We start from the raw sequence: 26503 nt of genomic DNA, 5'->3' as shown, positions 1-26503 counted from the left end.
TGGTGCAGAAGGGCTGGGGGCCGTGCTTTGCTGTGGGTCTCGTGCAGTGAGTGCTGAGCTGTCAGGGCGCCATCAGAACGCTTTTGTATGCATCAAAAATAGTGAATTGTAACACTTCATTCAAAATGATTGGATTCAACCTGCCCCGAGGTTCAGGAGTTTCTAATGCTGATAACAACTGTAGGCCAGTTTTGATGGCAGGCTTTGTTCTTTGTGCTGCTTTGGTCCTAGCACTTGGGCTGGAAATAAAATTTGTGGGTTTCTGGCCTAACTTTGTTCAGTGAAGCCAACTCCTTGTGCTTCCCCATCTCACTCGCAACGTCTGCAGGGTGAATTCCGCTTAGTCCGAGCGATGCTGTGATGCAGCTGACCTCGTATATCTGAGTTTTCTACCGGCTGCCCAGGGAGGCTGTGGAGTTTCCTTCTCTGGAGATCTTCCAAACCTGCCTGGATGCCACTCTGTGCCATGTGCTCCGGGTGTCCCTGCTGGAGCAGGGGCATTGGACTAGATGATCACTAGAGATCCCTTCCAACCTCAACCATCCTGTGATTCTGTGAGTTTTCAGAGGCCGATTTATTGGGGGGCCGGTTGGAGGCAGGTTTGGGGTTGTGTTTCAGGAGGTGGTTGCTCAGCGGTTCCTGGAAGTGGGGCCTGTGCAGAGCTCTCAAATCGGATGCTCCAGAAATGAGGGCAGCTTCGTGGGCCATGTGCTGCGGAGCGGCAGGTGTCAGCGCCCTGCGGTGCCTCTCCGTGTTGAAAGAAAAATCAGCACTACTTGAATCTAGGCCTCGTTCTCAAATCTCTAACTCGCTGAGAATCTCAATTAAAATGTTTGCTCCCTGTGCTTCAAGCCTGATCCCTTTCGCTCTGTCACAGCCTTCTCAAAGAGCAATGGCATCACAAAACCAATAATCCTCTTTCTATCCCCAAGAAAGATAATTCTTTATTCTATGGCAACATAAGATTTAACTATTCCTGAAGCGCTTGGTGTTTTTAACTGTTTTTTCCTTGACTCCACTGTGTGTCTGCGACTTCCTCCCCTTCCCATAGCCAGACACAGACTTGCAGGAGTAAGTGAATTTGGGTCCTCTGATGCTGCAGGAGCTCAGGACCTTCTGTCTCTCCCTCCTCAATGCAGAAACTTATAATGGCTGCAAACGAGGCTGTTTCCCCACTGCAGAAGTGGATCATGTAGCTCACTACTAGCCCCGAGCTGTCTGTTTCCCCTTCAGTTTGGATTTTCCTCATTCGTCTTTATTCACTCCTGTCCTCCTCCCTTGCCCTCCTCACCTGCCCAGCCTGAGATGAGGGCAAAGCTTTTGGTCGTGCCCATATCCCTGCCACAGCCGCCTCTGCTCTCCGAGGCCTGGTGAGTTTTTCCCTGCTGTGTGAGGTGCAGGGGATACAGATACTGCCATTTCATTTTATCAAAAAGTAGAGTGTTGGCAACCCTGGGAAAACTTGAGCTGAATGAGCCTGGCCAAGTGAAGGCCTGGCCAAGTCTGTGCCTCTTCATGGCTCTTTGCGTGTGTCGTAAATGACACAGTGTTGGTCCAGGGGACACCTTGCTGGGTACCACAGTGTTCATCTGGCTTATTGGGTTGCTTGTTCTGGCTCTGCTTTGCTCTCTCCTGGCTTTCTCTTCTTGTCATCCTCACTCCAGCCTTACCAAGCCTTTCAGCTCCAAGACCTGTCCAGCTGGGACTGTGTTTCTGTCTCTAAAGATATATCTGTATCTTTATAAATATAGGCTATGTATAACAAAATCCTCGTGGGACAAACCTGAAATTAGGCTTATTCCAAGGTCCAGTGTGCAATAAAATGCTTTATTGTGTAGTTTGTTATGTAGAAACCCTGCAGGACTACCATTACTTTAACCATTTTTGCTGAGCATATTGCCTTTTTTTCCCCCTCTGATCTCTGTTTTGGGGTGGTTGTTCTGGCAGGAACCTTTTGAGCAGTCATCTTTTTCTACTAGCCTCCTCTTGCCCGTGTGTGAAGGTCTGGAGCTGAGCTGCCTCCCCAAGTTGATGAAGCAGCTACTGTGTCCTCTGAGAGCAGCAGTTACCCGTGCTCCGCACACCTATATACCTATTATGGCCCTGGGAACAGTAGCTGTAAATCTCCTTAGACTTCTTTCCTACTCTAAACCATAGCTGAATAGTTTACACAAGTCCGAGCGAGCTGTCAGGAGGAATATGTGCAGTCCCCTGAACACAGCGCAGAGCGTCCGCGACGCGGTAGCGCCGGAGGGAGCGGCTTTGGCGGCGGCAGCAGCGGAAGGCGGTTCTGGCTCCCCCGTGCCGGTGCGAGAGGAGCTTCGCGTGAGGCAGGTGGAAGCTGCTCTTTCAGCTCGACCTGCCGCGTTCACAGGAGCGCCCGCCGCGTCCCCCGCAGTTGTCAGCGCGCGTTGGTGCTCCTGCCCCTGCTCGGAGCTCACCCCGCTGCGTCTCGCTGGGCGCTGGGGAAGGGGGGGATCACATTGATCTCAGGCTTTGTATAAAGGGCTGCTTGATTTTCGCTGTAATTACTCTGGCTGTACTGCAAGAGATAACGTTTTCGAAGAGCCCAGCTGAGTTGCCCTGCATAAATCCCACTTAAGACTCTATTTATGCTGCTGCTGGGTGTAAATGAAGGCTCTTGCCCCCCGGTATTGAGGTCTGCAAGAGCTGGGTTTTTGTGGGGTTCAGAGTTCATGGGCTGTAGATGGAGACTGGGGAAAGACCAGCAGTGACAGAAGCGGGACTGAGCAGTCCTGGATTTCGCACATGTGGATTATACCTGGAAAGAGCTCCAGGTCAGGGCTCCCTCGGAGGAGTCCAAGTTTTATGACACTTAAAAAAAAAAAAAAAAAAGGGGGGGGAGGGGGAGAAATAATATTGTAAAGCCAAATAAACAAGAAGCAGTACCCTTGACTATGCTCCATGAGGAAGCAGGGAGCCCCCAGGAAAATAACTGGCTCATCTCGAAGCTGACCCAAAGCTTTCCCTTTTTGCAGTGATTAAGAAGCAGGAGCCTGGGGGCACTGGGGATGCACAAAGGCTGAAACCCGTGTATCGTTCTTTGTTTCTGTGGGGGTGGACCACCAAGGGACCAGCTCAAATCCCTTGTAAGGTTTCTCCCTGCAATTCCCTTTGACAGATCTCACATGGTGGCAAATTATTCCTCCCTCTCTCCCCCTCCCTACCCTTTTCCCAAGCTGTGTTTCATCCTCAGGGGAAGGGAGATGCTGAGAGCCCCTCAGCATCAGCAACTCAGATCCTCTGGGCTCCTGCTCCCAACTGGAAGCATTTGCTGATGAACTGATCCTTAGTGAAAATTAGTGGCGTATGGAAAAATCCCCGGCACCTGCTAGCAAGAGAAAGTTATTCAAAACATATGGCTGGGTGGCTAAATCTTCACTTCCTAGGGACAGCCTGGGATTACGCTTGCTCCATGCTGAGCGGCCTTTCTGCCGTGTGGAATTGCGTGGGGCAGCAGCAGGATGGGCAGCTGCAGAGGAGCCTGGAGTTTGCGCTGCACTCTGTGGCAGAGGGTTACGCTGCAGAAATGGCCATTTCACCTTCGTCTGCTTTTCTGGGGATAAGCATATCTCAGTGTAAATATATACATTGGGGTTCATGAGGGAGCAGGCCGCCCCGTGAATATGTCCCCTCAGGGAGTAAATCTTCTTTTGGCATCCGTCAGACTTTCTCCTGCCTCCTGCTTCGAGCTGAACCTGCATTTTCCAGGCATTTCAGTGTGGCAGAAATTCTGCTTCTGAATTTATATTCCTTTTCCTAGCAGTAACTTGTTCCGAAGCCTTTCCTAGCTGGGTAAATCGTGGGCTAAATTCAAGGGCAGGACAAAGATGATGCCTCACTAGAAGAGGTGCCATTTTAATGCGCTTTTTTCCTCCTCATTTGCCAGCTTGCTCATGATACTAATGTGCAATGAGGGGAGAGTATCACGGTTATCTTTAGTCCATTGCAGTGCTTTGTTCAAAGAGAAGTCTTGGTGTTTACACTCCTACATCAGTAGGGTCCGTGTGCTTTAAATAGGAATTTCCATGAGTTGTGGCAGTGCACAGGGGAAGAGGTGCCTTCCAGGAGAGGACAATGAGGCTCTGATTTCCTTCTTGCCATAGCAAGGACAAACTGAAAGAGGTCTCTCTGTCACTGGTGCAGCTTCATTAAAGATCTAAGCAAGAGACAGCTACAGAACAATCCAGTATGTTTCTTAATCCTCATTGCACTTTTTCATTGAAATGCAGATTTCTGTAACCCAGCCATGCAAGGGATTCTGCGCGTGCAGGTTGCTGTTGCTGCCGGGGGATCGCCCTGAGCCTACGCGGCTCTGCTCAGGGAAATGGATTTGCTGGGCGACAAGCTTGCAGGATTGCTGTCGGGATGATGCCGGCAGAACTGACAGACTATTGCAGATGTTCCCATTTTTTGAGTGATAGGAAGGAGTTATTTGCAAAACTGGGGTCACTCCCAACAGAATCAAGAGCTGCTACTCCTCCTGTAGATAGGTGCTTTGCTATATGCTATTTAGACTTCATATGCACATGAAAGAAATGTTTTTCTGCCTCCTAAAAAGGGCCTTTACATTATCAAGCATACATTTTTCGATATAAAAATACCAATTTAAAGAATGTGATTTGATGGAATTTAAGTAGGCACCTTTTCAATGGGAATTCTGATACCCTTCGGCTGTCCTGAGAAAGGGCTTGTGGTTCAAATGTAGTGTTTCTGCTCGCCACGTGGTCACTATTCTTGTTGTGTGTGAACAGGCACCCTGCGTTTCTCAGCTTCCCAGGGGATAATGCACTGCAACTTAAAAGCCTTTAAGCCAGGTGAAACCTAGGTACATGTGTACTTCAACTCTCAAAAATTTGGCAGATGAAATTGGGAGACTTTCTCTCCCACTGAAGCCCCAAGGCCTCTTTAGACAAAAGGTGTACTGGGTTCTTTTGGTAAAGATAGAAGTCGAAGCATAGATTGACATATTTATGTGTGTGTGGATATATATAATCTCTTTTAAAGGTGTTGAAGAAATTCCTAAATACTTCTAATTTAATAGGTTAAATAAATTAATTGAAATTAATAGTTTTAATTGGGTGGAGTGGCCAGCACTCCCGAATGAGCTGTGCTGCCATTCAGAGAGACCTAGACAGGATGGAGAGTTGGGCAGAGAGGAACCACATGAGGTTTGACATGGACAAGTGCAGGGTCCTGCACCTGGGGAGGAATAACTCTAGACACCACGAGGCAGCAATGTGCCCTCATGGCCAAGAAGGCCAATGGGATCCTGGCTGCATCAGGAGGAGCGTTGCCAGCAGGTCGAGGGAGGGGATCCTGCCCCTCTGCTCAGCTCTGGTGAGGCCGCATCTGGAGTATTGGGTTCAGTTCTGGGCTCCCCAGAACAAGAGGGATGTGGAACTTCTAGAGAGGGTCCAGCGTAGAGCCACGAGGATGATTAAGGGACTGGAGTATCTGTCTTATGAGGAAAGACTAAGCGAGCTGGGCCTGTTTAGCCTGGAGAAAAGAAGGCTGAGAGGGGATCTGATTAATATGTATACATACCTTGGGGGTAAATGTAGGGAGGCGGGGGCCAAACTCTTCTCTGTAGTGGCCAGTGACAGGACAAGGGGTAATGGGTACAAGTTGAAATACAGGCAGTTCCATCTCCATATGAGGAAGAACTACTTTCTTGTGAGGGTGACAGAGCCCTGGCACAGGCTGCCCAGAGAGGTTGTGGAGTCTCCTTCTCTGGAGATCTTCCAAACCCGCCTGGATGCCACCCTGTGCCCCGTGCTCTGGGTGTCCCTGCTGGAGCAGGGAGTTGGACTAGATGATCTCTAGAGGCCCCTTCCAACCTCAACCAGTCTGTGATTCTGTAATAGGTGGTGCCATCACCCAAGACACTCTACCCATCAATTGCCTGGAACTGGTCCTTGCTCAGAGGGTGTAATTGCACTTAGAGAGATAGAGAAGACTTTCTTCTTTTTCCCTTTTGTGGCTGACTAAAAGATTATTCCTTGCGTCTGCTGAATAATTTTACCTGATATATTATTTACGTTTGTAAAACTCCTTTTGGCACTTGTTTAATGTTTTCAGTGCTTACCCAAGAGGTATAAATTTATAAAGTTTTCTTTTTCAAGCATTCCATGGCATGGAGGTCTTTGGGATTAGAGGAATTGGCCTCAGGAGTGGCACTCGAACATAGCACTTGTTTTGTATCAGCACGTTGAATTGGAGCCCCAGTTCTGTTGTGTGGGGATCGTGGCAGCTCTCGGAGCTTTAGTCTCTGTTCCCAGTCTGGTGGGGTGTTGTGCTTGGAAGCAGCCCAGGCCGAAGGCTGCCAGAGCCAAGAAGGAGAAAGAAATTCTACCCTTACCTTTCACTATTTCTGTAAGGAGCAGCAGCAATCGACAAGTCCATGCAGCTGCTTTACAAGTTTTGGGCTGTGTAGGGAATCTTTGTTAAAGGAGTGAAGAACAAGTGGCGGAGTAGAGAATTAAATGTGAAATTACAGATTTCTCCATGATGCTGAAGTTCATTTTGAAGACTATTAAGAATGGTGATGCACCTTTTTATTTCTCCATTCCTCTCTTCCCACTTCAAGACCCAGAGGATTTAATATGAGCTGGAGTGGAAAGGTGCTGAACTCTTATTTTGAGTCATCTTGTCTGCCTTCCTGAGTAGTTGGAAGGAGGTTTTGTTTCTTAATCACTGCTCTTGTAAAAGAGCTTTTTCTTTTCTTCAGACTAACCTTGTCAAGCAATATCAGGGGACTTTTTTTTCTTTTTGAATGATTCCTGCCTGTACGTTTAAAAATCAAACACAAGCCATCACAATCTTTCTCCTCACTTGAAACCATAACATTTTTTTGACAAGAAGGCCCAAGAAGGGCCTTTAAAGAAGTACCCTGTAATTTATGGTGGGTTGCTTTGTACTTTGTTTCTGTAACCTATCACATTACATTTCCTGTGTGTTAAGTATGTATGTATTATGAGCTCTTAAAAGCAAATATGCCAGAAGAAAGGAATTCAGTAAATGAATAAAACATTCTTGGGCAGCCCAAGTGGCAGTTTAATAGTGCATCCATTGGGACTCTCAAATAATGTAATGATGATGGTCACGTAAATATATGGATAGATGAATAACTTCAGGGCACAGCTTGTTACAATGTTATGTGCCACATGAAATAAAATCAAAGTTTGAAAGTGCTGCTTGATGTGAAGGTCCACTTTTTCCAGGGCCAACCTTGAAAGTATGCTTAAAAATATACAAAGTGGTGTGTTTATGTGTCCATGTGTACATAACTTAAACGCATGTGCATACACACATGTTTATGTATATAACATGTGTTATACATATAACATATGATGGTCCTAGGTTAAATTTAGTTTTTCTGGATTGATCCTGATTTCACTGAGCGATGAAAACTTCATGGACTTCATTTATTGAAATGAGTGGGTTTATAGTAATGTATTTGTCCTTAGGTGTCGGCCCTGGTTTTCTCTAAAAATAAATGGATAAATAGTAAGGGAACCTAAGTTTGTCATGTTATATTGCCCGGGTTATACACAGCTTTTTCATTAGGTTTTCGTTAACTTCTCCTAATAACATAGCTTCACAAATACCCAATTTGATGTCTATTAGCCCCTGCAGAGTCTGTAACCTTGTGCATGGCTAACCTGAAGGTAAAGTTTTATATAATTTTCACTTGCAGTGATGAATTTCATAGGAAAACTGACTTCAGATAGTGGAAGAGCTGGAAACTTGCTGGTAATGACCACTGGGGAGAGCATGAACGGCAGAGAGGAGCCAGCTCAGACTGAGCTATGGCAAGGACAAGAGGAATGAGGTTGCCAAATGCCATAATACTGTTTGGATAATACTGTTCCTTTCCTTACTCCAAAGAGCCCTAGAAGCTGCAGATCTGTGATTAAACAGAGTCTCTGGTTCACCTGAAGCACAGCATCAATCTCCATCACCAACCAGAAAAAATCCACCTCCTCGGATGCTGATGTGCCCTGGGGACCCAGGCAGCAACTCAGGTTCTTGCCTGTTGAGTATCTGAAAATGCTGTGTTGCAGAAGAGGCCCAGCCGCTGAATTTGGTCGTTGGTTGGTGCCTCGTTAGCGTTTGTAGTTCCCCTGAGCTGAGCTGTCCATGGCCACGTACAGTGCAGCGCTTGCCCAAGCAGCATCTCCCACGCCAGGCGGTTCTTGGCGGCCGTGCTCTACGTGGCCAACATAAAGCCCCAGGAAAAGAAGGGGCTTGGAGATTTGCATGCTGCTAGATTAAGCTCATGATTGGTTGTGGTATGGAAAAATAGTTTGTCACTATGCACATCTTTCAGTAGGGGGAAATGGAAACAAAACCAAACAGTCTTTCCAAGTGCAGTAGAAAAATTTCCTCCTTGTTTGGATCAATCGGGGATCAATCTGAGTCAACAGGACCCTTGCATACCCAGAGCGTGCTTGAAAACTGGCATATTCTGTCAATAAGCTGCAGGTTAAAATGCTTGTTTGACTTATATGACTTGTAGGATATGTACAGAACAGTCAGATTGGCATAATAGGACAAGAAAGCCCCATGTGTAGCTCTATGAGGATTTGCTGGTTATTTGAGTATGAGAGTCCAGGAGATGATATCATCTGCTTTTATTTTCTTTTTAAAGATTTCCCTTTTTTTCAGTTCTTGAAACACAGAAGAAAATACAAAAGAACCAAAGTGTGGGTGGGGGAAGAGTTAGATGTGAAGATAAGTGTATTGAAAGACAAGCATCTCAACAAATACTTGGGAGAACTGATCAAGGTGATTAATGGGTTCAGTAATATCCTATATTGACTGTGGGATCAGGAAGTTAAGTATTTTCGTGAACATTATATCATCAGTGCAATAGATTGATTGTCATTATTACTTTAAAGTCATTCAGCTATGTTGGAAGTCATAAATAATATGAATTCATGTTCTGTGATTCTGTGACTCATATTCCAAAACTTGCATGCTGTTATCTCCTAGGGGTATTGAAATCACGCTGGAAATCTAAATTAACCCCTGTAATTTATAACAACTTTTCCTATTCTAGCTTGGAGAAAACTACCTTTTCAAGCATCATGATGATTAGAACAATGTATGTACGTAGAGGATCCTTTAATAATTGCCCTTTAAAATTGATTTTTATGATTTTCACCCGTAGCAGTCAATGTACTCTCTAACAAAGAAGGGTATTCGCACTCCCTAACTTTAAGCATCTACACAGTTTTCTCAGGCTCTTTCGCTTTCCTTGCAGTGGAAAAAAAGTATTTATCATCATCTGAATCATCTCTAGCCCTCTGTGGCTGGTCCCTTTGCTTGCTCTGTCTCCTTTTAACCTCCACGTTTAGGTACCTGGAGAAAGGCACTGCGAATGTTCCGGGTGCCTGTATGGAGGAACTACAAACCATCTCAAGTGGCTGGTTATCAGTTGTATATTGAGATACTTCTGTTTATAGTTGTCTTTCTGCACGGGGTGGAAGGTCCTTAGTGAGTTGAGTTGGTGACAGGAGTGGGCTCATGTGTGGGACGGGACTTGCTGCAGGCAATGGGGCTGAATTTATAGCCTGGTTCTCCTTGGAGATGCCAAAGTGGAAACCTGGTGCAAGCTGGAATTGTCTCCGTGTAAACCAGAGCACTTCCAAGCACCTGCTGGTCAAAATGGCCAGTCCGTATCAGGTCGGGCAGGCAGTAAGTTGGAAGGTTGGAGAAGACCTCTGCCTTTTGTGTGGTGAGATTTCGAATTCTGTAGAACAAATGATATGGAAAAAAATGCATTTGTCCTTATTGATTCTCTGTTACCCAGTGTATTTGGTGGATAGGGGTGATCATATACATATAGAGATACAATATAGTATCTATTCCAGGGCAGATTTAAATCTCATAGAAAATCTCAACTAGGCCTTTTTCCAAGTACTTACTGGAGAACTTGTCAAGCAGTTTTGTTTTCTCCCTTATATTTTTTGTCTTCTGTTGTATCTGTGTGTGTCTGTGTGTGTATGCATATGCATGTGCATATGCAATTTTTTTTAAGTAGGCATCATTCTTGATTTTATTTCTTGGGCAGGTATCTGGTTATGGCTGGCCAATGCTTGTTATGCACTTTTTCTTGATGGCTTGAATTTCACTTATTATGTGTTCTTTCTCAACTGTTCATATAAAACTTCATCATATTTGGCTATTAATGTGTTGCACACATAACAGTAATCCTATCTCCTTCCCAAAGACTGGAACTAAAAATGGATTTTTGAGTAAAATCCAAAATTAACAAGTCAAAACATAGCTGAAGCTACTGATGAATAAAAACAATAATTCCTGTGTGATTTATCCTCTTGTGTGAGCTTAATCCAGTAATGTGTGTTTGATTTTATTTTTTGCCACTCTCACATGATGATTATTTTGGTTAGTGTGCGTGTATGTATAGGTGTGGGTAGAGTCCTGTAGTTTTTTTTTTAATATTTTTTAAAAAAACACGGACATAAAAATATAATACAAAATACAAATTTGGTGCTTTCATCTGCATACACATGCAGATGGACACGCATATATAGGCACACACGTGTGTATAGTGTCCTCCTTTTCTGTTTTATAAAATGTGCAGAGACTATTACTGAATATGTTTTTTATAATTAAACAATTACGGTTGAATAAGTGATTTAAAAATGATAGTTCTTAGTACAGTTTTTGTCTCCTGATTAACTGTTTCTCTTTTCTCTTCCCGTCGCAGGGTGAAAGAATGATGTGATGGAGGTGAATATGGGCTGCTGGTCAGGCACACGGCCACCTCCGTCCTGCCATGTCCTTCTGATTTTCGAGCTTCTGGCTGCCATCTGCCAGATAGCTGAAGGGACAATCCCGCTTGGCTTTCACTTCACACATTCCACTTACAATGCCACAGTGTACGAAAATTCAGCAGCCAGGACCTACGTCAACAGTCAAACAAGAATGGGCATTACCTTGGCTGACCTTTCGTGGGATATCAAGTACAGGATAGTGTCTGGTGATGAAGAGGGCTTCTTTAAAGCTGAGGAAGTCGTCATTGCTGACTTTTGTTTCCTAAGAATACGGACTAAAGGTGGGAATTCTGCTATATTGAACAGAGAAATCCAGGACAACTATTTATTAATAGTGAAAGGGTCAGTCCGAGGAGAGGACTTGGAAGCATGGACAAAAGTGAACATCCAGGTTTTGGATATGAATGACTTAAGACCTCTGTTTTCACCAACCACGTACTCTGTCACAATAGCAGAAAGCACTCCCTTACGGACTAGCATTGCACAGGTGACCGCCACAGATGCGGATATTGGGTCCAATGGTGAATTTTATTACTACTTCAAAAACAAGGTTGATCTCTTTTCAGTCCATCCGACGAGCGGTGTTATCTCCTTAAGTGGCCGATTAAACTATGATGAGAAAAACAGATATGATCTCGAGATCTTGGCTGTGGACCGTGGGATGAAACTTTACGGAAACAATGGAGTAAGCAGTACTGCTAAGCTTTATGTTCACATTGAACGTATAAATGAACACGCCCCAACTATAAATGTTGTAACCCATATTCCCTTCCCATCAGACAAGGAGCCTACCTATGCAGTTGTTAACATTGATGACCTAGATGAAGGAGCCAATGGAGAAATTGAATCTGTTTCTATTGTGGCTGGAGATCCACTAGAACAGTTCTTTCTGACTAAAGATGGCAAATGGATGAATGAATACAAAATAAAAGAAAGAAAACCTATTGACTGGGACAGTTTTCCGTACGGTTATAATCTGACTCTCCAAGCAAAGGACAAAGGATCTCCTCAGAAATTTTCTGCAGTCAAACTGGTCCACATTGCTAGTCCCAAGAAAGAAAGCATCCCAGTGAAGTTTGAAAAGGAAGCCTATGACGTTTCCATCAATGAATTTTCACCTCCTGGTGTGGTGGTTGCAGTAGTCAAGCTCATGCCTGAACCACAAGGTGTGGAATACAGATTATCTCCTAGTGAGGATGCTGAGTGCTTTAAGATCAATCCTAAAACAGGCCTTATTACTCTTGCTCGTTCTTTGAAAATCGTTGAGAAGGACCTCTACGAATTAGAAGTGTCCATAAACAAAGGTAGCAATTTGAAAGCACATGTTACTGTCAGGTTAGAAGATGCCAATGACCACACTCCAGAGTTCCAGCAGCCTTCATACAGCTCGTTCATCAACGAAAGTGTCCCCGTGGGTTCTAGCGTTTTGGCCATTTCAGCAGTTGATAAAGATAGGGGAGAAAACGGATACATAACATACAGCATTGCCAGTCTGAATTCACTGCCATTTACAATAAACCAGTTTACGGGTATTATCACCACATCTGAAGAACTGGATTTTGAGTCCTCACCGGAAAGCTACCGGTTCATCGTGAGGGCTTCCGACTGGGGTTCTCCCTACCGCCATGAGAGCGAGGTGAACGTGACCATATACATAGGCAATGTCAATGATAACAAACCCCTCTTTGAGAAAGTAGCGTGTCAGGGGGTGATTTCATCTGACTTTCCTGTTGGTGGTCACATCACGGCGGTTTCTGCAATAGACATAGATGAGCTAGAGCTTGTGAAGTACAAAATAATTTCTGGAAATGAACTTGGAATTTTTTATTTAAATCCAGATTCTGGTGTCCTGCAGCTTAAAAAGTCTCTAATCAATTCTGGCATAAAGAACAACAATTTTTGCCTTAAAATAACAGCTACTGATGGAGAGAACTTTGCTGATGCTATGTTTGTTAATATTTCAGTGGTTCATGGAAAAGTGTCCTCAAAGACCTTTAGCTGTAGGGAGACTAGAGTTGCTCAGAAGCTAGCAGAAAAATTACTCAAAAAGGCAAAAGCTAATGTGAAGCTGAATTTGGAAGACGGCTTTCTAGATCTTTACTCGGTGAACAGGCAGGCACCACATTTTGACAAATCCTTCCCTACTGATGTAGCCGTTCCAGAGGATCTGCCTGTTGGTGCCACAATCCTCAGGATAAAAGCCTATGATGCAGATTCAGGCTTTAATGGGAAGGTAGTCTATACAATTTCTGATGGTAATACAGATAGTTGTTTTGACATTGACATGGAGACAGGGATACTTAAAGTTCTTATGCCCTTAGACCGTGAAAAAACAGATCTCTATCTCCTTAATATTACAATTTATGATTTAGGAAATCCACAGAAATCTGCATGGCGACTGCTGACTGTAACTGTAGAGGACGCAAATGATAACAAGCCTGTTTTTCTGCAGGACAGTTATTCAGTTAACATTTTAGAAAGCACAAGTCTTGGTACAGAGATTATTCAAGTAGAAGCCAGAGACAAAGATCTAGGATCCAATGGGGAAGTGACTTACTCAGTATTGACGGACACTCAGCAATTTGCCATCAACAGTTCTACGGGATTGGTGTACGTGGCCGACCAGCTAGACCGGGAAACAAAAGCAAACTACACGCTGAAGATCGAGGCAAGGGACAAAGCGGACAGTGGCCATCAGCAGTTCTCTGTGGTGCCTCTGAAGATTTTTTTAGATGATGTCAATGATTGTTCTCCAGCCTTTATACCATCTAGTTATAACGTGAAGGTCCTCGAAGATCTTCCCGTGGGCACCGTGATCGCTTGGTTGGAAACGCACGATCCAGACCTCGGTTTGGGAGGTCAAGTCCGCTACTCGCTAGTGAACGATTACAACGGGCGGTTTGAGATAGACAAAGCGAGTGGCGCCATCCGCCTGAACAAAGAGCTCGATTACGAGAAGCAGCAGTTCTACAACCTGACCGTGCGCGCCAAGGACAAAGGGCGGCCCGTGTCTCTTTCCTCCGTCTCTTTTGTGGAAGTTGAAGTGGTGGATGTTAACGAAAACCTCTATACGCCCTATTTTCCTGACTTTGCAATCATTGGATCTGTAAAGGAAAACTCCCGCGTTGGTACAAGTGTTTTGCAAGTTGTTGCTCGGGATGAAGACTCGGGAAGGGATGGAGAGATCCAGTATTCCATCAGGGATGGCAGTGGTCTGGGCAGATTTAGCATAGATGAAGAAACTGGTAAGTCTTCTTTCTTACTCTTTTTTTTTCCTCCCTTCATAGAGCTTCTCGTAAAAGTAAAGCTTAGGCTTCATTATTTTCTACTCATAATGGAAGAAATTCAATTCCTCATAACAGGAGAGAGGAAAATTATAAATTTTTTCAGGCACTGCAGTGACATGATTTAATTACCTGGTTACATTCATCACACTGGGGGTGTAAAATAATACACATTACTTTTCAGTAGCTATGTGATGGCTCCATTTAAAAAGCAGTGATACTTATGTAATGACTCTATTCCAACCACTGTGTTATTTGTTGATAGTTGTAAATTGCTTGGGTCACTTCCACAGAGTGCCATAATGCTCATGACCTCGAATGCAATGTTAAATCCAATGACAGTAAATAAGGAGCATGAAATAAGAATTATTCTGTCCTTTAACGTATTTGTGGTCTTGTTCTTACTGTCAGCAGGAATCATTTTTCATAGGAGTTAATAGTTTGAAGTGATATGCCATTCGTATAACAGCCTTTCTTCTGGCCTGTGTTGTACAGCCGTGTGGAAATGTGTGTATAAAGGTATAAATATAAAAAAGCTGCATTAAGTCAGTGCTTGATGGCAGTAGTATTATGAACATTAATATTAGAAATTATTATTAGGATTTATTAGAAAATGTCAACAGATGGAATATTTGTAAGATGTTTAACTTTGCTACTACCCCATCCTACTGCAAAACATGGAAAATATCAAGTATAGAGGCTTGTAGTAGTAAAGCAGTCTACAAGCTGGCTGCTTAAGTGTCTGATAGTTGTTGGGGGTAATAATGCAGCTGTGGTACTACAAGAAGTGAGGAAATTAGAAAATATTAGTCAACAACTTAAGAAATTATATGAAGTGTGTTGGGTTTACTGTGGTTTAAGCTGACTTTGTAAGTCTTTTTAGAAAAAGCTTAATTGAGAAAGTGGTATTAGAGAATGCAATTAAAATGTATGCTTTGGCAAATTCAGACTATTTAATCAAATGTCAGCGTTTTGAACTGAACGTTATGGAAAACAGCCGTGGAGTTTGTTTGAGTGTAGGCACTGGAAATATTTTTATTCTATTTGTGTACAGTCTCTCTGCCGCAGCTGTGCTCAGAGGAGACATTTGAAGCCTTGTGTCCAGAAACATCAAACGTGAGTGTCAGAAGTCAAGAGGGCGCCTGCTCTAATTTCCAGAAATGTTAGGAACTTGCATATCCTATATGTTAATAGTAGCTGAAGGCACTCAGGCAACATTATTTAGGCAGTTGAACGTGGGTTTCGGTTAAGCTCCAGGGTTTGAAATTGTTGGCCTGGGTCCTTACTGAGCTGAGAAGAATTCAGCTAAACAGGTCCTTTAAAGGCAATGAGAGGCTGGTCCAAATGCTGCAGAGTTTTGAAAATCTGAGGATTTGGCTTTACTGAACTGAGAGGGGAACAGTCTTCCAGGAGACTGAGTTAGTGCATGACTCTAATAAATTAACCAGGGTTTTTATCTTGTGTCTGGACCGATTAAGGTGATATCCTATAATAAATTAGGGCTGCTGTTCAATAAAACAAAAGTGTGTTTTGTCATCACTGGGAATGCTACTCAATATTCCCCATTAAGCACATGCTTAGTTGTTTTTCTAAACTGAGATCTAATGCAGGGAGGAAAAAAGTTTTAAAAGGTGAATATTTGTGCCCTCACTCTTTCGTAAGTATTTCCATGGAAATGGACTGCCCCTGTTAACTTTGCAGTTTCACTAAACTGTCCCAAAAGACTGGGACAGTCATTAGAAGATACTGGTTTAGATTTCCTTGGTATTTTCTTTTTCTTTTTTTTTTTTCTCCTCCAAATGAATGAAGAAAACAACTGTCTGATACAACCCAAGCTTTCTTGAAGCCTTCTCCAAAGAGCACTTGGTTGCTTCGTTGCAGACAGGGCTATCTGGACAGCCAGAAGTGAAGATTTAGGAGTTGCTCTGCGTTGTGCTGTGGTAACCCGAGTGCAGAACTTGACCTGCTGTGTCAAAGAGGACAAAGCATTAATACTCTGCCATTGAACCAGTGGCAACTTAAACGCTGCTGAATGATAAATCAGCTTTCCAGCTGCAGAAGAGAGCTCTCAAGTCACATATTGAATTAATTTACAAAGAGATAGTTGTTTATTTACTTTCAGGGCAGTTAATTTGTCACTTTTAAACTGACCGACACTATTGGCTTATGCTCCGTCTTTCCTGAAATTTGTGAAGGTAAGCAGGAGTGTGAAGTACAACAAATCAATATTTTTGGCTGCTGCCTTAATGAAAACAGGGCTGTAGTATCCATTATAATCATTGGGAAATAAACTGGGCCAAATTCATCCTGATATGCAAGCAGACTAGACTCCAAGGAAGCCTGTGTTTTCAGCACAGTTCTCTTCAAGTTTATGGTATTTATCCTTCTGCCATAGTCCTTCTTAACTGTGTCATTCCATGTTTCCTGGCGTGGTGACTTTATTCTCATCACACTACGTATAGGCAGCATCTAAATCCACAGACCTGACTTATTGCTGCGGATGCAACAACAGGCCCTTCTGCGTGTAGGTCTGACCTGCTCTGTTGGCAGTGAGCTTGGGAATGTCTCTGTATCGGCCAAGATGGATCCCTCCACAATACGTGTGAATCCTGGCACTGAGGGACGTGCTGTCCATGTGAGTGAAGCTGGGATTCCCATCCCACACTGCTTCTCTTTTGCCTTGTGTTGTAGGGTTATCATTGATGCATTGCTGTGCTCACGGTTAGCTCATCTAGTTCATATATGGTAGTAACCAGAAGCATAGTGAGAGCTTGCCAAATAAAAGTACATTTTACATATGTTGTGTCCCAGAGCCGTGTGATTCATGTCATTTCTGTGGATTTACTTTCCTTTACCAGGTGGTGGAGCCAGTACAGATCTGTAAATCAATAAAAACTCTACAAGAAAAGGAGGCAGTTCCTGAATTCTCCCAACCCCGCTTTCCATGTAGTACTTTAGCCAGCAGATTAAATTTCTCTTGGGCTTACAACTCAGTTGATCATTCATAGTTAAAAGACTAGTTTAAGGCTTTTTAGGGACAACTTATTTTTCGAGAGAGAGAGAAAGAGAGAGACAGAGAGCTCTGTTTGTTGACTGCTGCCTCTCAAAGGAGGATTCAGTAGACACCAGCCTGAGTGTACAGCTCAAATTCACTCGTGTTCCATGTTTATAGTCTTACTTGTTTGCTGCTAGTATGAAGGTCCCAAGCTTGCCAGGTAAGATCCCTACATGGAGGGACCTGTAGTATGATCTGTGATCTCACTATTAATGATTGTTCTTTTCCTTTTATCTCCTATGCAGAACTGCTTTTCTTTGCATTTCTGCCATTTCTGGGAGTCTTGAAATGTAACCTATTTAACAAAATATAGTTATCTACAGTCAGTGCTAGTCACTGCAGGCTTTCCTTTTAGTCAATAGAGAGAAATGGGCACTTGTGAACCACAATTCATCTTACCCTAAAGTAAAACTGTGACATAAGTTGAATGAATCGTGCTTAAACAAATGTGCATTTCTCTCTTGGCTATAAGGGGGTGATTAGCTCAGAGGCAGATGTCTACACTAGTTTTGCCTGGGTATAACTCATTCCTGTTAACTATAGACTGTATATAAGCAAGATTACATACTGCCAGTTTTACGTGCTGGATAAGACGTGATGGTTCCTCTCTACCAGTTTGATGTTTTTAGCCTAATGTCAGGGAATTATCTCTTAATGGGAAGCCTGCAGTGTACTTTTGGAAATAACAGATAGAGACAAGGCTTTTAAGAGTATGAGAGTTGTGCAACCAGTATTTTAGGATTCTTGATTTTTTGAGAATATACTGCTGCCCAGGAGCATGACATGCTCTTTTCCATCTGTAGAAAGTCATCAAGATCTGACTTTTTGATCTTACTTGCTACCTGGGTGATAACCTTTCCTTTATGCAATTCTTGGGCCATGAAGAAGCTCATGCCATGTCTTCATCTCTAGAACCACTCTCCCCCAATAGATTGCTCCATTAATTTCTCTTTCAGTCCAATCTATAATAAACACCGTCTCCTTGCCAATCTGCTAATCCGAGTTTCCTTGGAAGAGAACTGTGCAGAAACCCTCTCCATTTCTGGAATGCTGCAGCACAAGATGAGCAGAGAGCCGTTAGCATTTTTGTGGGATGACAGCACGTTCTGAGAGTCCGTGTTGGCTGTAGCTGTAGCAGATATATCCAGTTTTTTGGAAGTGGTCCTCTTTGGTTGTTTTAAAACCCTGGGTTTTCCAAGATGTCATACATGCAGCACTACTAGCAGTGCTGTAGTTTTGCTGCCTCAGCAGCTAGTGATGACTCCCCAGAATGCGTGTGAATCTGCTGCTGTACTGAGCTGTACGTCTAGGTGAGCCGTCTGAGATGAGAATCCTGCAATAATCTCGTTGCAGTGCCTCCATTCTGGCTGTAGTGGAAGGTTAGAGAACTAGCTAGATTCGATTTCTGACTTCTGGAAAGGTTGAGTTAGATGAGATCAAACCTGGCCGAAATGCTGATGTTTGTTCTCATTTTTTTATGATTTGTGTTTCAGCTAAACAGTATTTTTGACTCGAGCTCCACTTGTCAGTCTAGCACATGTTTCTACTATTTGCACGGTTGATGTAACCGCCTGGCACTATGAAAATTTCTATATTTACCCATGCCCTACCCGTGGACGTGCTAGAAACAGAACAAAATGAGTTCTAGGGGAAGAGAGAGACTAGGCACAATCTCCTGGTACCAATATTTTGGTGAACTTGATAGGAGTCAGTGGCAACACCATAGAATGGAAAGAGCGAGTAGATCTATTTACTTTTGGAAATAATAAATGTTTTGTTGCTTTTCAGGAAAGTGTGGAAAGATTTATTATTGGCCCCACTGAAATTAAACAAAGAGATAAAATGTTGTTATTAATGAAAGATTTAGGGAATCTTTAGTATTTATGCAAAGTATATAAACGTGGACTCAGGCAACAATATCAAAACTTATTTTCCAAGCTTCAGGAGTTCAAGCCCCCTGACTTCCATTGGGATTTAGCAATTGTGCATTCACTGGCATTGATTTTGGCCCTCCCCACAAGAACACAAGCTGCAGCTGACCCTATTAATTCGTTATATTCAGGAGTTTTTCAGCCCTAAAAAATCAAATGAATAAGCCAAGCCTTTTCACAGTGCTGAAATCTTTTAAGATACTACTAAATGGAGGAGAATTTCAAATTATTATGATCTTCATGGATGTATTTACAGTGTAGCAGACTGCTCTATTTTGATACCTTTGAGAGTACTGCGAGTGATTGAAATTCCTGACCAACTGTTGCTAGACTCCGAGAAAAGAATCAGTGTTGGAAAACCCTAATCATGGCTTTGAGTACTTGTAATTGTACATTCAACTTGTAATGGAAAGTAGAAACACCAGACGGTATCGTTTACAAGAAAACAGACCTGCCCGCACTGTTATATCTGTCTAGCAAAAGGGAATAAATTTATGGCTTCAGACTACTTGCATCTCCTGGCTGTCTTCTAAAGCAGTTTTCAGTTATAGCATATGCAAGTTGAAGGATACTTTCATATATAACAATTGGAGCGGTCAGATAAATATTTATGTAAGACTATAACTGGCTTTTCTGCGAAGGCAAAATCAAGTGAAAATGAAAATGGTCTGTGATGTGTGATTTTTCTTGAGCCTGTTTAATTTCATGAAGGCGGGTGAGTGCGAGTGGCCAAGTCTGCGCTCGGCGCTCGGCGTTTGCTTGGGACCGCCGTGCTACACATGTTCTCTGTTTCCCTGGGACATTCAGGAAAATGCTGTTACCCAGAGTCAATATCTCCAAGCCATTTATTTAGCCCAGGCAACTATGACCTGTTTCTAAAATAACTTTTTTTCCACATGAGCCAACGGGTACGGCCAGGAGCTGGCACAGAGCTGCCGCATCCCGGGAAGCAGGAGGCACCAGCTCCAGCGATGCAGCCCCAGGCTGGAGTGTGTCAGTTCTTAGCTGGGCCGTGATGGCTCTTCAGAGCCAATCCTTGGAAAAGAGCACGCCAGATGGATCACAGAGCCAGTTCTGGCCTAAATCTGAGCTGTCATCCACCATGTCAGCAGGAGAAAAGCAGTGCCGCAAACGGATATTTCTGGGTCTGCACAACTGTTTTGTCTTTATTCTGTAAGTTGTCTCTGGCAGTCTTTTAATGGGGCAGTTTTCCTTTCTGTAACAATTTCCAATTTTAGGAAAGTAATTGTTAGCTATTTCTTTTCTTCTCCTTTAAAATTAGTTGTGGTGGAAAAACAACATTTTTTGGATAAATTCTGTGTCTGTGTTTTTATAATTTCCCTCTCATTTGTAGTTGTGAATTAGAAAAAGGAACAGGGCCTGCCTTGGTTTCACTGGAGTCAATCTGTTTAGCTTTTTATTTAATAATATGAACCTTAAAACATGCATCAACTTATGAAAATATTTACTTTCAAGGGTCCTTAATATCATTATGACATATTTTCAGAGCTTTCCTATGTGAGGCCAGTCATGCAGAATTGTTCCATTCAAGCTGTTCAGCTCTCTTGGCTTAATACCACATAAAACAGCTTATAATGTACAATTTTTATAGCTAGCTGTAATTTGCATGTTTTCCCTTCTTTGGAAATGTTGCTAGAAAACCTCCTTTATTATTCAGGATGCTCCTGATAATAGAACATTTCTTTTGAATCTCTCAGAGTAATTTATTATATTGATGAAGATATGAGCCCTAAAGTGACCTCTATCTTATCTTGTGCATCACAGCCCATTAAATTCTACCCCGATGAGCCTATATTAAGCTTATGGCCAGATTGCCAGCAATGAAATCAAGCCACACAATAGCCAGTTAGACTAAATTGAAGGAAAATTTACTTCCAGTGTCTGATGTGGACCTCTGAGCACCAGCCCTATCCCAGTATCTCTTTGGACCATGATCCGCTGTTTAGTGTTTCACCTTCCCTTGTGAACAGGACCTGATATTTAGGAGGAAACTGGATACTAAGGAGGAAAGAATAATCTGAACTACTCCAGGGCACCAAAGGGAGCCAAGAAGCCTGAAAAATGATGGTCAAAGAGGAGCTGCAAATTTCCTGAGTGTGCTGAGAGCAGCACAAATGGGCCTGTCTGGAGGAAGGTGCTTCAGCAGTTTCTAAGGTTAGATGGAAACAGTTTGATTCCCTCATCCCTTCTTCATATAAGGCCAATACACAGGAATCTCCAGTGGCTGGTTAGATTGAGGCCACATCCTCAAATCGGATCCTTTCAGTAGTTACATGGAATTTTTTAGGCAGGGATACAGCTGGGCAGAATTGGTCTGGCATTTCTGGGCCTGCTTTGGAGCAGAGGCAGGTAGTATCTGGACTGATCAGAGGTACAAGTCTGTAGATCTCTTTCCCTACTTCAATGCATACTTTGGCTCCTGAATTTATCTTGAAAGCTGGATTAAAATGTATTTTTTCAAATCTGTCCTCTGTGCAAGGACTAAAGTAATGGTAAATTGGGCACTTGCTTGGCAAGCTGTTCCAACTTTTAATTGTTCACATTGCTTTAAAAAAAGTGTCGTATTTCAAGGCACAATTTATCAAATTTCAGCATTCAGATCTTGAATATTCTTAGGTCTTTGTCAGCAAGGTAGAAAGAGAAACAAATCCTTCCACTGTCAGATGTCTTCCTATTTGTCAGTACATGCTTACCTGAAAATAGATGTTTGAAAAGGGATATTTATAGCTCACAGAACAGATTTTTTTAATCTGTAGTCTTCTGTTTAATGTAAACATCTTTATTACATTTTATACACTTATGGTGTCTTATTAGCATTGAAGTGTTGCCAATGAGAAATAACTGAGACGAAGCCAAACTCGGCACGTGTGGGAAGCGAATTTTCATTGCAGTTGGTTTGCATTAGGAGTTGACACTAGTAGGTTATTTGAACTTCTCAACATTACATTGTCCAGTGGTGTTGGCCTGGCTATTTCGTCCAAGCCTAACAAAACGTGCAAAGCTAAAGTGCAGTGATACTTGTAAGCCAGTTGCATCTTTCTCTTTTTCTCTGGAGATTTGGAGGATGTCTCCACAGGTTCTTTGCCGTTATCGTTTGCAGTGTAAGGGATAGGGATGGAGGTGGGAAGTTGCATGATCTCTTGTTCCCAAATGAGCTGTGAGCCATCCTGATAGTTTGGTAAAACTGGGATTAAGCTGGACATGTCATTTGGGGTGGTATTCATCTCGTATGACTTCACTCAGCATGTTACATATTCCTGTAACCAGACTGGACACAGATATTTCCTCAGCTAAGCTAAGGTGAATCCTCCCTGGGTGGAGAAAGCCAAGGTGTCCGGTCAGCTGGGGTCCTACCATGTCCTTGGCCACCGGTCTGTCAAGCCTTGCTGTGTTAATGCTGGAGATGTGGGACTGCGCCCTGCTCCCCGTGATTCCAGGGCAAGGAGATGATGTGGGCCTGCAAAAAGCCTCCTCCACCTACGTGCCTGGGGCCTCAGGACGTGCTGTGGAGCTTGCCTGCCCATTGGTTTGGATGCTGTCATTGCCTTTTCCTCGTGGATGTTTGTTCTGTGTCCTGAAGACAGTGACCAGGCGATGTCTTTACAGCCAGCTGCACTGCAGCTTTGCAGATGTTCCCGCTGTCACTGTTGCCACAGGCTTTGGGGTGAGAATCACAGGTTTCAGTTACATACCCAAGGTGCAGTAGGTGCCTATGGAGGTTTCCTACCCCTCACAATGCGGAGAGGCTGCGAGGTGCTTCAGGAAAAGGAGGAATGTGGAAGAGATTGCACGAAGTGCAAGCCTGCGTGGCTGGGACCAGTTAGTAGGGTTTTCATGTGTGCCTCTGTTCTGACCAGACCAAAATGCAGGGGCTCTCCTGGAGTAGGACTGTAACGAATGAAATTAAACTTTCCTTCTTTAATTTATATGGGTACTAATTACCTTGGTGTGAGAGAAACCTAAATGTATGTGGTTTTAAATAGCTGCCTGTTCCCAAAATGTCATGGCTAGATCTGTGCAGCGTTTTTCACAAATGAAGTGTCTGGTTTTCCAGCTTTGCTGAAATGTGCGCTGCGATTTTGTTTCTAGTTTTTAGGTCATTGCTGCCCATAGTGAAATATAAGTGTAACTATTTGGAAGGTTCTCCTCCTCATTTGAAAGTCTTGCTGAGAAACCATATTCTGGAAATGTAGTTTTACGCATAGATCATTAACAAATAATTTTAGCTTACCACTACTGAGTCAGTTTATGTGGTGAGATTTTGGGAAGGAAAAAAAATCCTAACTGCAAAATCACTGCAATTTTTCAGAACTTGTTTTCCCCCCCAACTATATGAGAATAACTATGGGATTTAATTAAAATTGCCAGAACACTTCACAGTCCCCAAACACCTTTCATCTAAAGTACACAAATTATTTTTCATATTCTAGTGGAGAAAGTTCTTTGATGTATGATGCTTATGCAGTTTCCTCTTTTACTGATATGGCAGGAGAGGTGTAGATAAGTTAACTGCTTGTTTTTTGGGTTTTTTTGAGGGGGTGGGATTGACAGTCTCGACACTCCTGAAAACAGCAGGAGCTTCAGGTGTCCAGGATTTACGTTATAAGGCTGGGCTTGGTCGTCTCATGCAGTAGCAGATAGGGACAGTTTTTCTCCAACTCCCAGCATGGCTTTCCTCCTTCTGCCTGCAGCATCTTGGAGGTGGTTTTAGACAGACTTTTTTTTTTTTTTTTTTTTTTTTCGTTTCCTCTTGAGATGCTCTGTTAGGATCGACAGGTCTATGCCATTCTGCTTCTCTGGGCTGTTTTCCTGGAGCTCTTTCCCCCTCCCGGCGGGAGGCCGCCGGGATGAAGCAGCTCCCGGCATGAGGCGCGGCTGGTGCGTCGTGGCGGCGGGAGAGCCCGCAGTGCCGGCGAGCGGGTCCTGGCGTGAGGCACGGCCGGTGTGTTGTGGCGGTGGGAGAGCCTATGGCACCGGCGAGCGGGTCCTGGCGTGAGGAGCGGCCGGTGTGTTGTGGCGGCGGGAGAGCCCGTGGCGCTGGCGAGCGGGTCCTGGCGTGAGGAGCGGCCGGTGCATCGTGGCAGTGGGAGAGCCCGTGGCGCTGGCGAGCGGGTCCTGGCGTGAGGCACGGCCGGTGCATCGTAGCGGCGGGAGAGCCCGTGGCGCTGGCGAGCGGGTCCTGGCGTGAGGCACGGCCGATGCATCGTAGTGGCGGGAGAGCCCGCGGCGCCGGCGAGTGGGTCCCGGAGCCCCTGGCCGAGTTGCACCTGGGCCCAGCAGGGTCTCGGCAGATGATGGGAAGCGCGATGCTCTGAACTTCATCCCCTCCTTCCCAGTGTTGCATGGTCCCACTCGCTTTAGCTCTTCCAGCAGCTTCCAAGGGGTGATTGGAGCTCCTGAGGAGCCCGACGAGCCCTTCCTGTTAAGGAGATCCTTCCCACTGGGGGATCTGTCCAAATCTGTCCATTTGGAGAGGAGATCAGGTCTGTCTGTGAGGAAGGACTAGCGCTGGCACCTAGCTGGGGTGCCTAGGGAGTAATTAGCAAATTCTATTTAATAAATATGCCCCAATATATTTAGGACGGAGTTCTCACTTTATTGCTTAGCCTCCAGTCTGTTTATTAACAGAAATACCCTATTGCTGATTTACTCTAAAAGAGGAAGATAACATCTGAGTTACAGACCATGCAGCTTGAGTCTGGTGATGCTGGAAGTGAAAATACAGTTCTGCTTGTGAAGGTCACGGGTTGTACCTGTCACTGATGTGCAAATTGTTCTTGCCTTTCAATAAACATATTGGTTTTAGAAACTTTCTGAATGCCTATCAACTATTTCATGGATATTTCCTCTAATCACTTAATCTTTCACAGTGAACATTAATCTCACACTCAACTAACTCAGCGCAGAGATAAAATCCTGCTGATTCTCAGAAATACCTTTTCTCTGAGCTCCACAAATCCAGACTGCTGGTTCCAGTCAGAAGTTCTGACCAGAGCTTGAATGTGGTCAGAAATACCTTTGTGATCAAGGGAGGGAAATTCTGCTATTTACACCTTCAGTCCCAATCTCATTTGGACCAGAATGGGTTTGGCTCTCCTGGAAAGCCAGAGAGGCTGGGAACCTCTGGCAAAGGAGACCTGACCCCCGTCATCTGGTCAACTGGATTCAGCAGATACCATCATCCTGAAGGCAGTCCTGGCCCTGACAGCTTGGCAGTTCAAGAAAGTAGTCAGCTGAAAACTCAAAATTCTGGGTTTTTTTTTGAGGAAAACAAGTGAGGGGATCAGTTTCCACATTGACAACTGGACTTATGGGCTCTGCAAATGCTAGTGGTATTGATGGAGGTAGAAAAAGGAGATCAGATATAAAGGTAAGGTTTGGATTGCCCTGTTGGGAGTTGTGTGATTTTGGGCTGGGTTAATAGGACTGTGAATGCGCGCAAGGAGCCGCGGTGGTATAATTCATGTAATTAAAATTCACTCGGAGCCCTATAGGGATTTTTACAACTTGTCGGTATAGGAAATCTGTACCTGCCTGCTTTGTAGAGGCTGCTCGATGGAGACTCCTTCCAATAAAACAGAGTGATTTTAGCAGAGCAGAAGGGCATCTTGGAAATCATGCACTGCAGGAGCTGCTACTGTGTCCAGGGTTTGGTGTGGAGATCACAGCTGTGAAGGAGCAAGTAGGATGTGGGCTCAGGTGGGGATCTGGTGTGATGGAGGTGCCTGTTCGCTGTGTGGTGCTTCAGCCGCGAGCTGAAATCACAAGGAAGAGCAACTATCAGATGGATAAAGCTGCTCGCTATATATTACATGGGGATATAAAATCCCTCTGGCAGTGCGAATAACCTTTTCATGCCTCACTTTACCTGTCTTTACAATAAGTCTAATGATCATCACATTGTCAGAGGCATTTTTGTGCACGTTGTGATGCTCGCATGATTAATGGCTTTAAAATGCTATGAGTGATTTTGATGGAAACACATATCAAAATGCATAGCAGCAATTGTGTGTTATACAGTCACTTGGTATTTGAAGTTGAAGGGTGTTAAAGGAGAATTCCCTTCAGGATTCATTTCTTTCCTATTCTCATCTCCAAGGAAAACTTGAGAATCTCAGTGACCTATTTAAGCTAGTGCGTTTATTCCAAATAATTAACTGCAAAAATGTTACATTAACTGCATGGGACTTGCTCAACAGACCTGCATTCAGATTGCCTGACTCCTTTCAGCCTTTTGGGAATGAAAAATATTCCAAAAACTCTGCTTTCTGCAATATTCGATGAAAACAAAAGGGTAAATTAATTTCAGTTTTAAGTGATCTTCAGGCAGAGTGATCCCTGCTGCTGTTTCCTGTCTGCTGTAGTTGCAGTACCTGCATTTTGGCC

At 43.8% G+C, this 26503-nt stretch overlaps 1 protein-coding gene across 4 annotated transcripts in view; it reads left to right on the top strand.

Moving 5' to 3' along the window:
- FAT3 (FAT atypical cadherin 3) overlaps window positions 1-26503 on the top strand; it is a 378200-nt gene that overhangs the window by 72393 nt on the left and 279304 nt on the right. For all 4 annotated transcript variants that reach the window (XM_088522315.1, XM_088522316.1, XM_088522314.1 and 1 more), the window contains exon 2: window positions 10760-14071. In XM_088522315.1, the coding sequence (XP_088378441.1) occupies window positions 10777-14071 (3295 nt within the window). In that variant the 5' untranslated portion in view covers window positions 10760-10776. The remainder of the gene's footprint in view (window positions 1-10759; window positions 14072-26503) is intronic.

Source organism: Tinamus guttatus, unplaced genomic scaffold (assembly GCF_059628265.1).
Source record: "Tinamus guttatus ecotype Peru unplaced genomic scaffold, ASM5962826v1 Tinamus_guttatus_pri_ptg000150l, whole genome shotgun sequence".
NCBI classification, from domain to species: domain Eukaryota; kingdom Metazoa; phylum Chordata; class Aves; order Tinamiformes; family Tinamidae; genus Tinamus; species Tinamus guttatus.
This window is presented reverse-complemented; position numbering and strand designations above follow the sequence as displayed.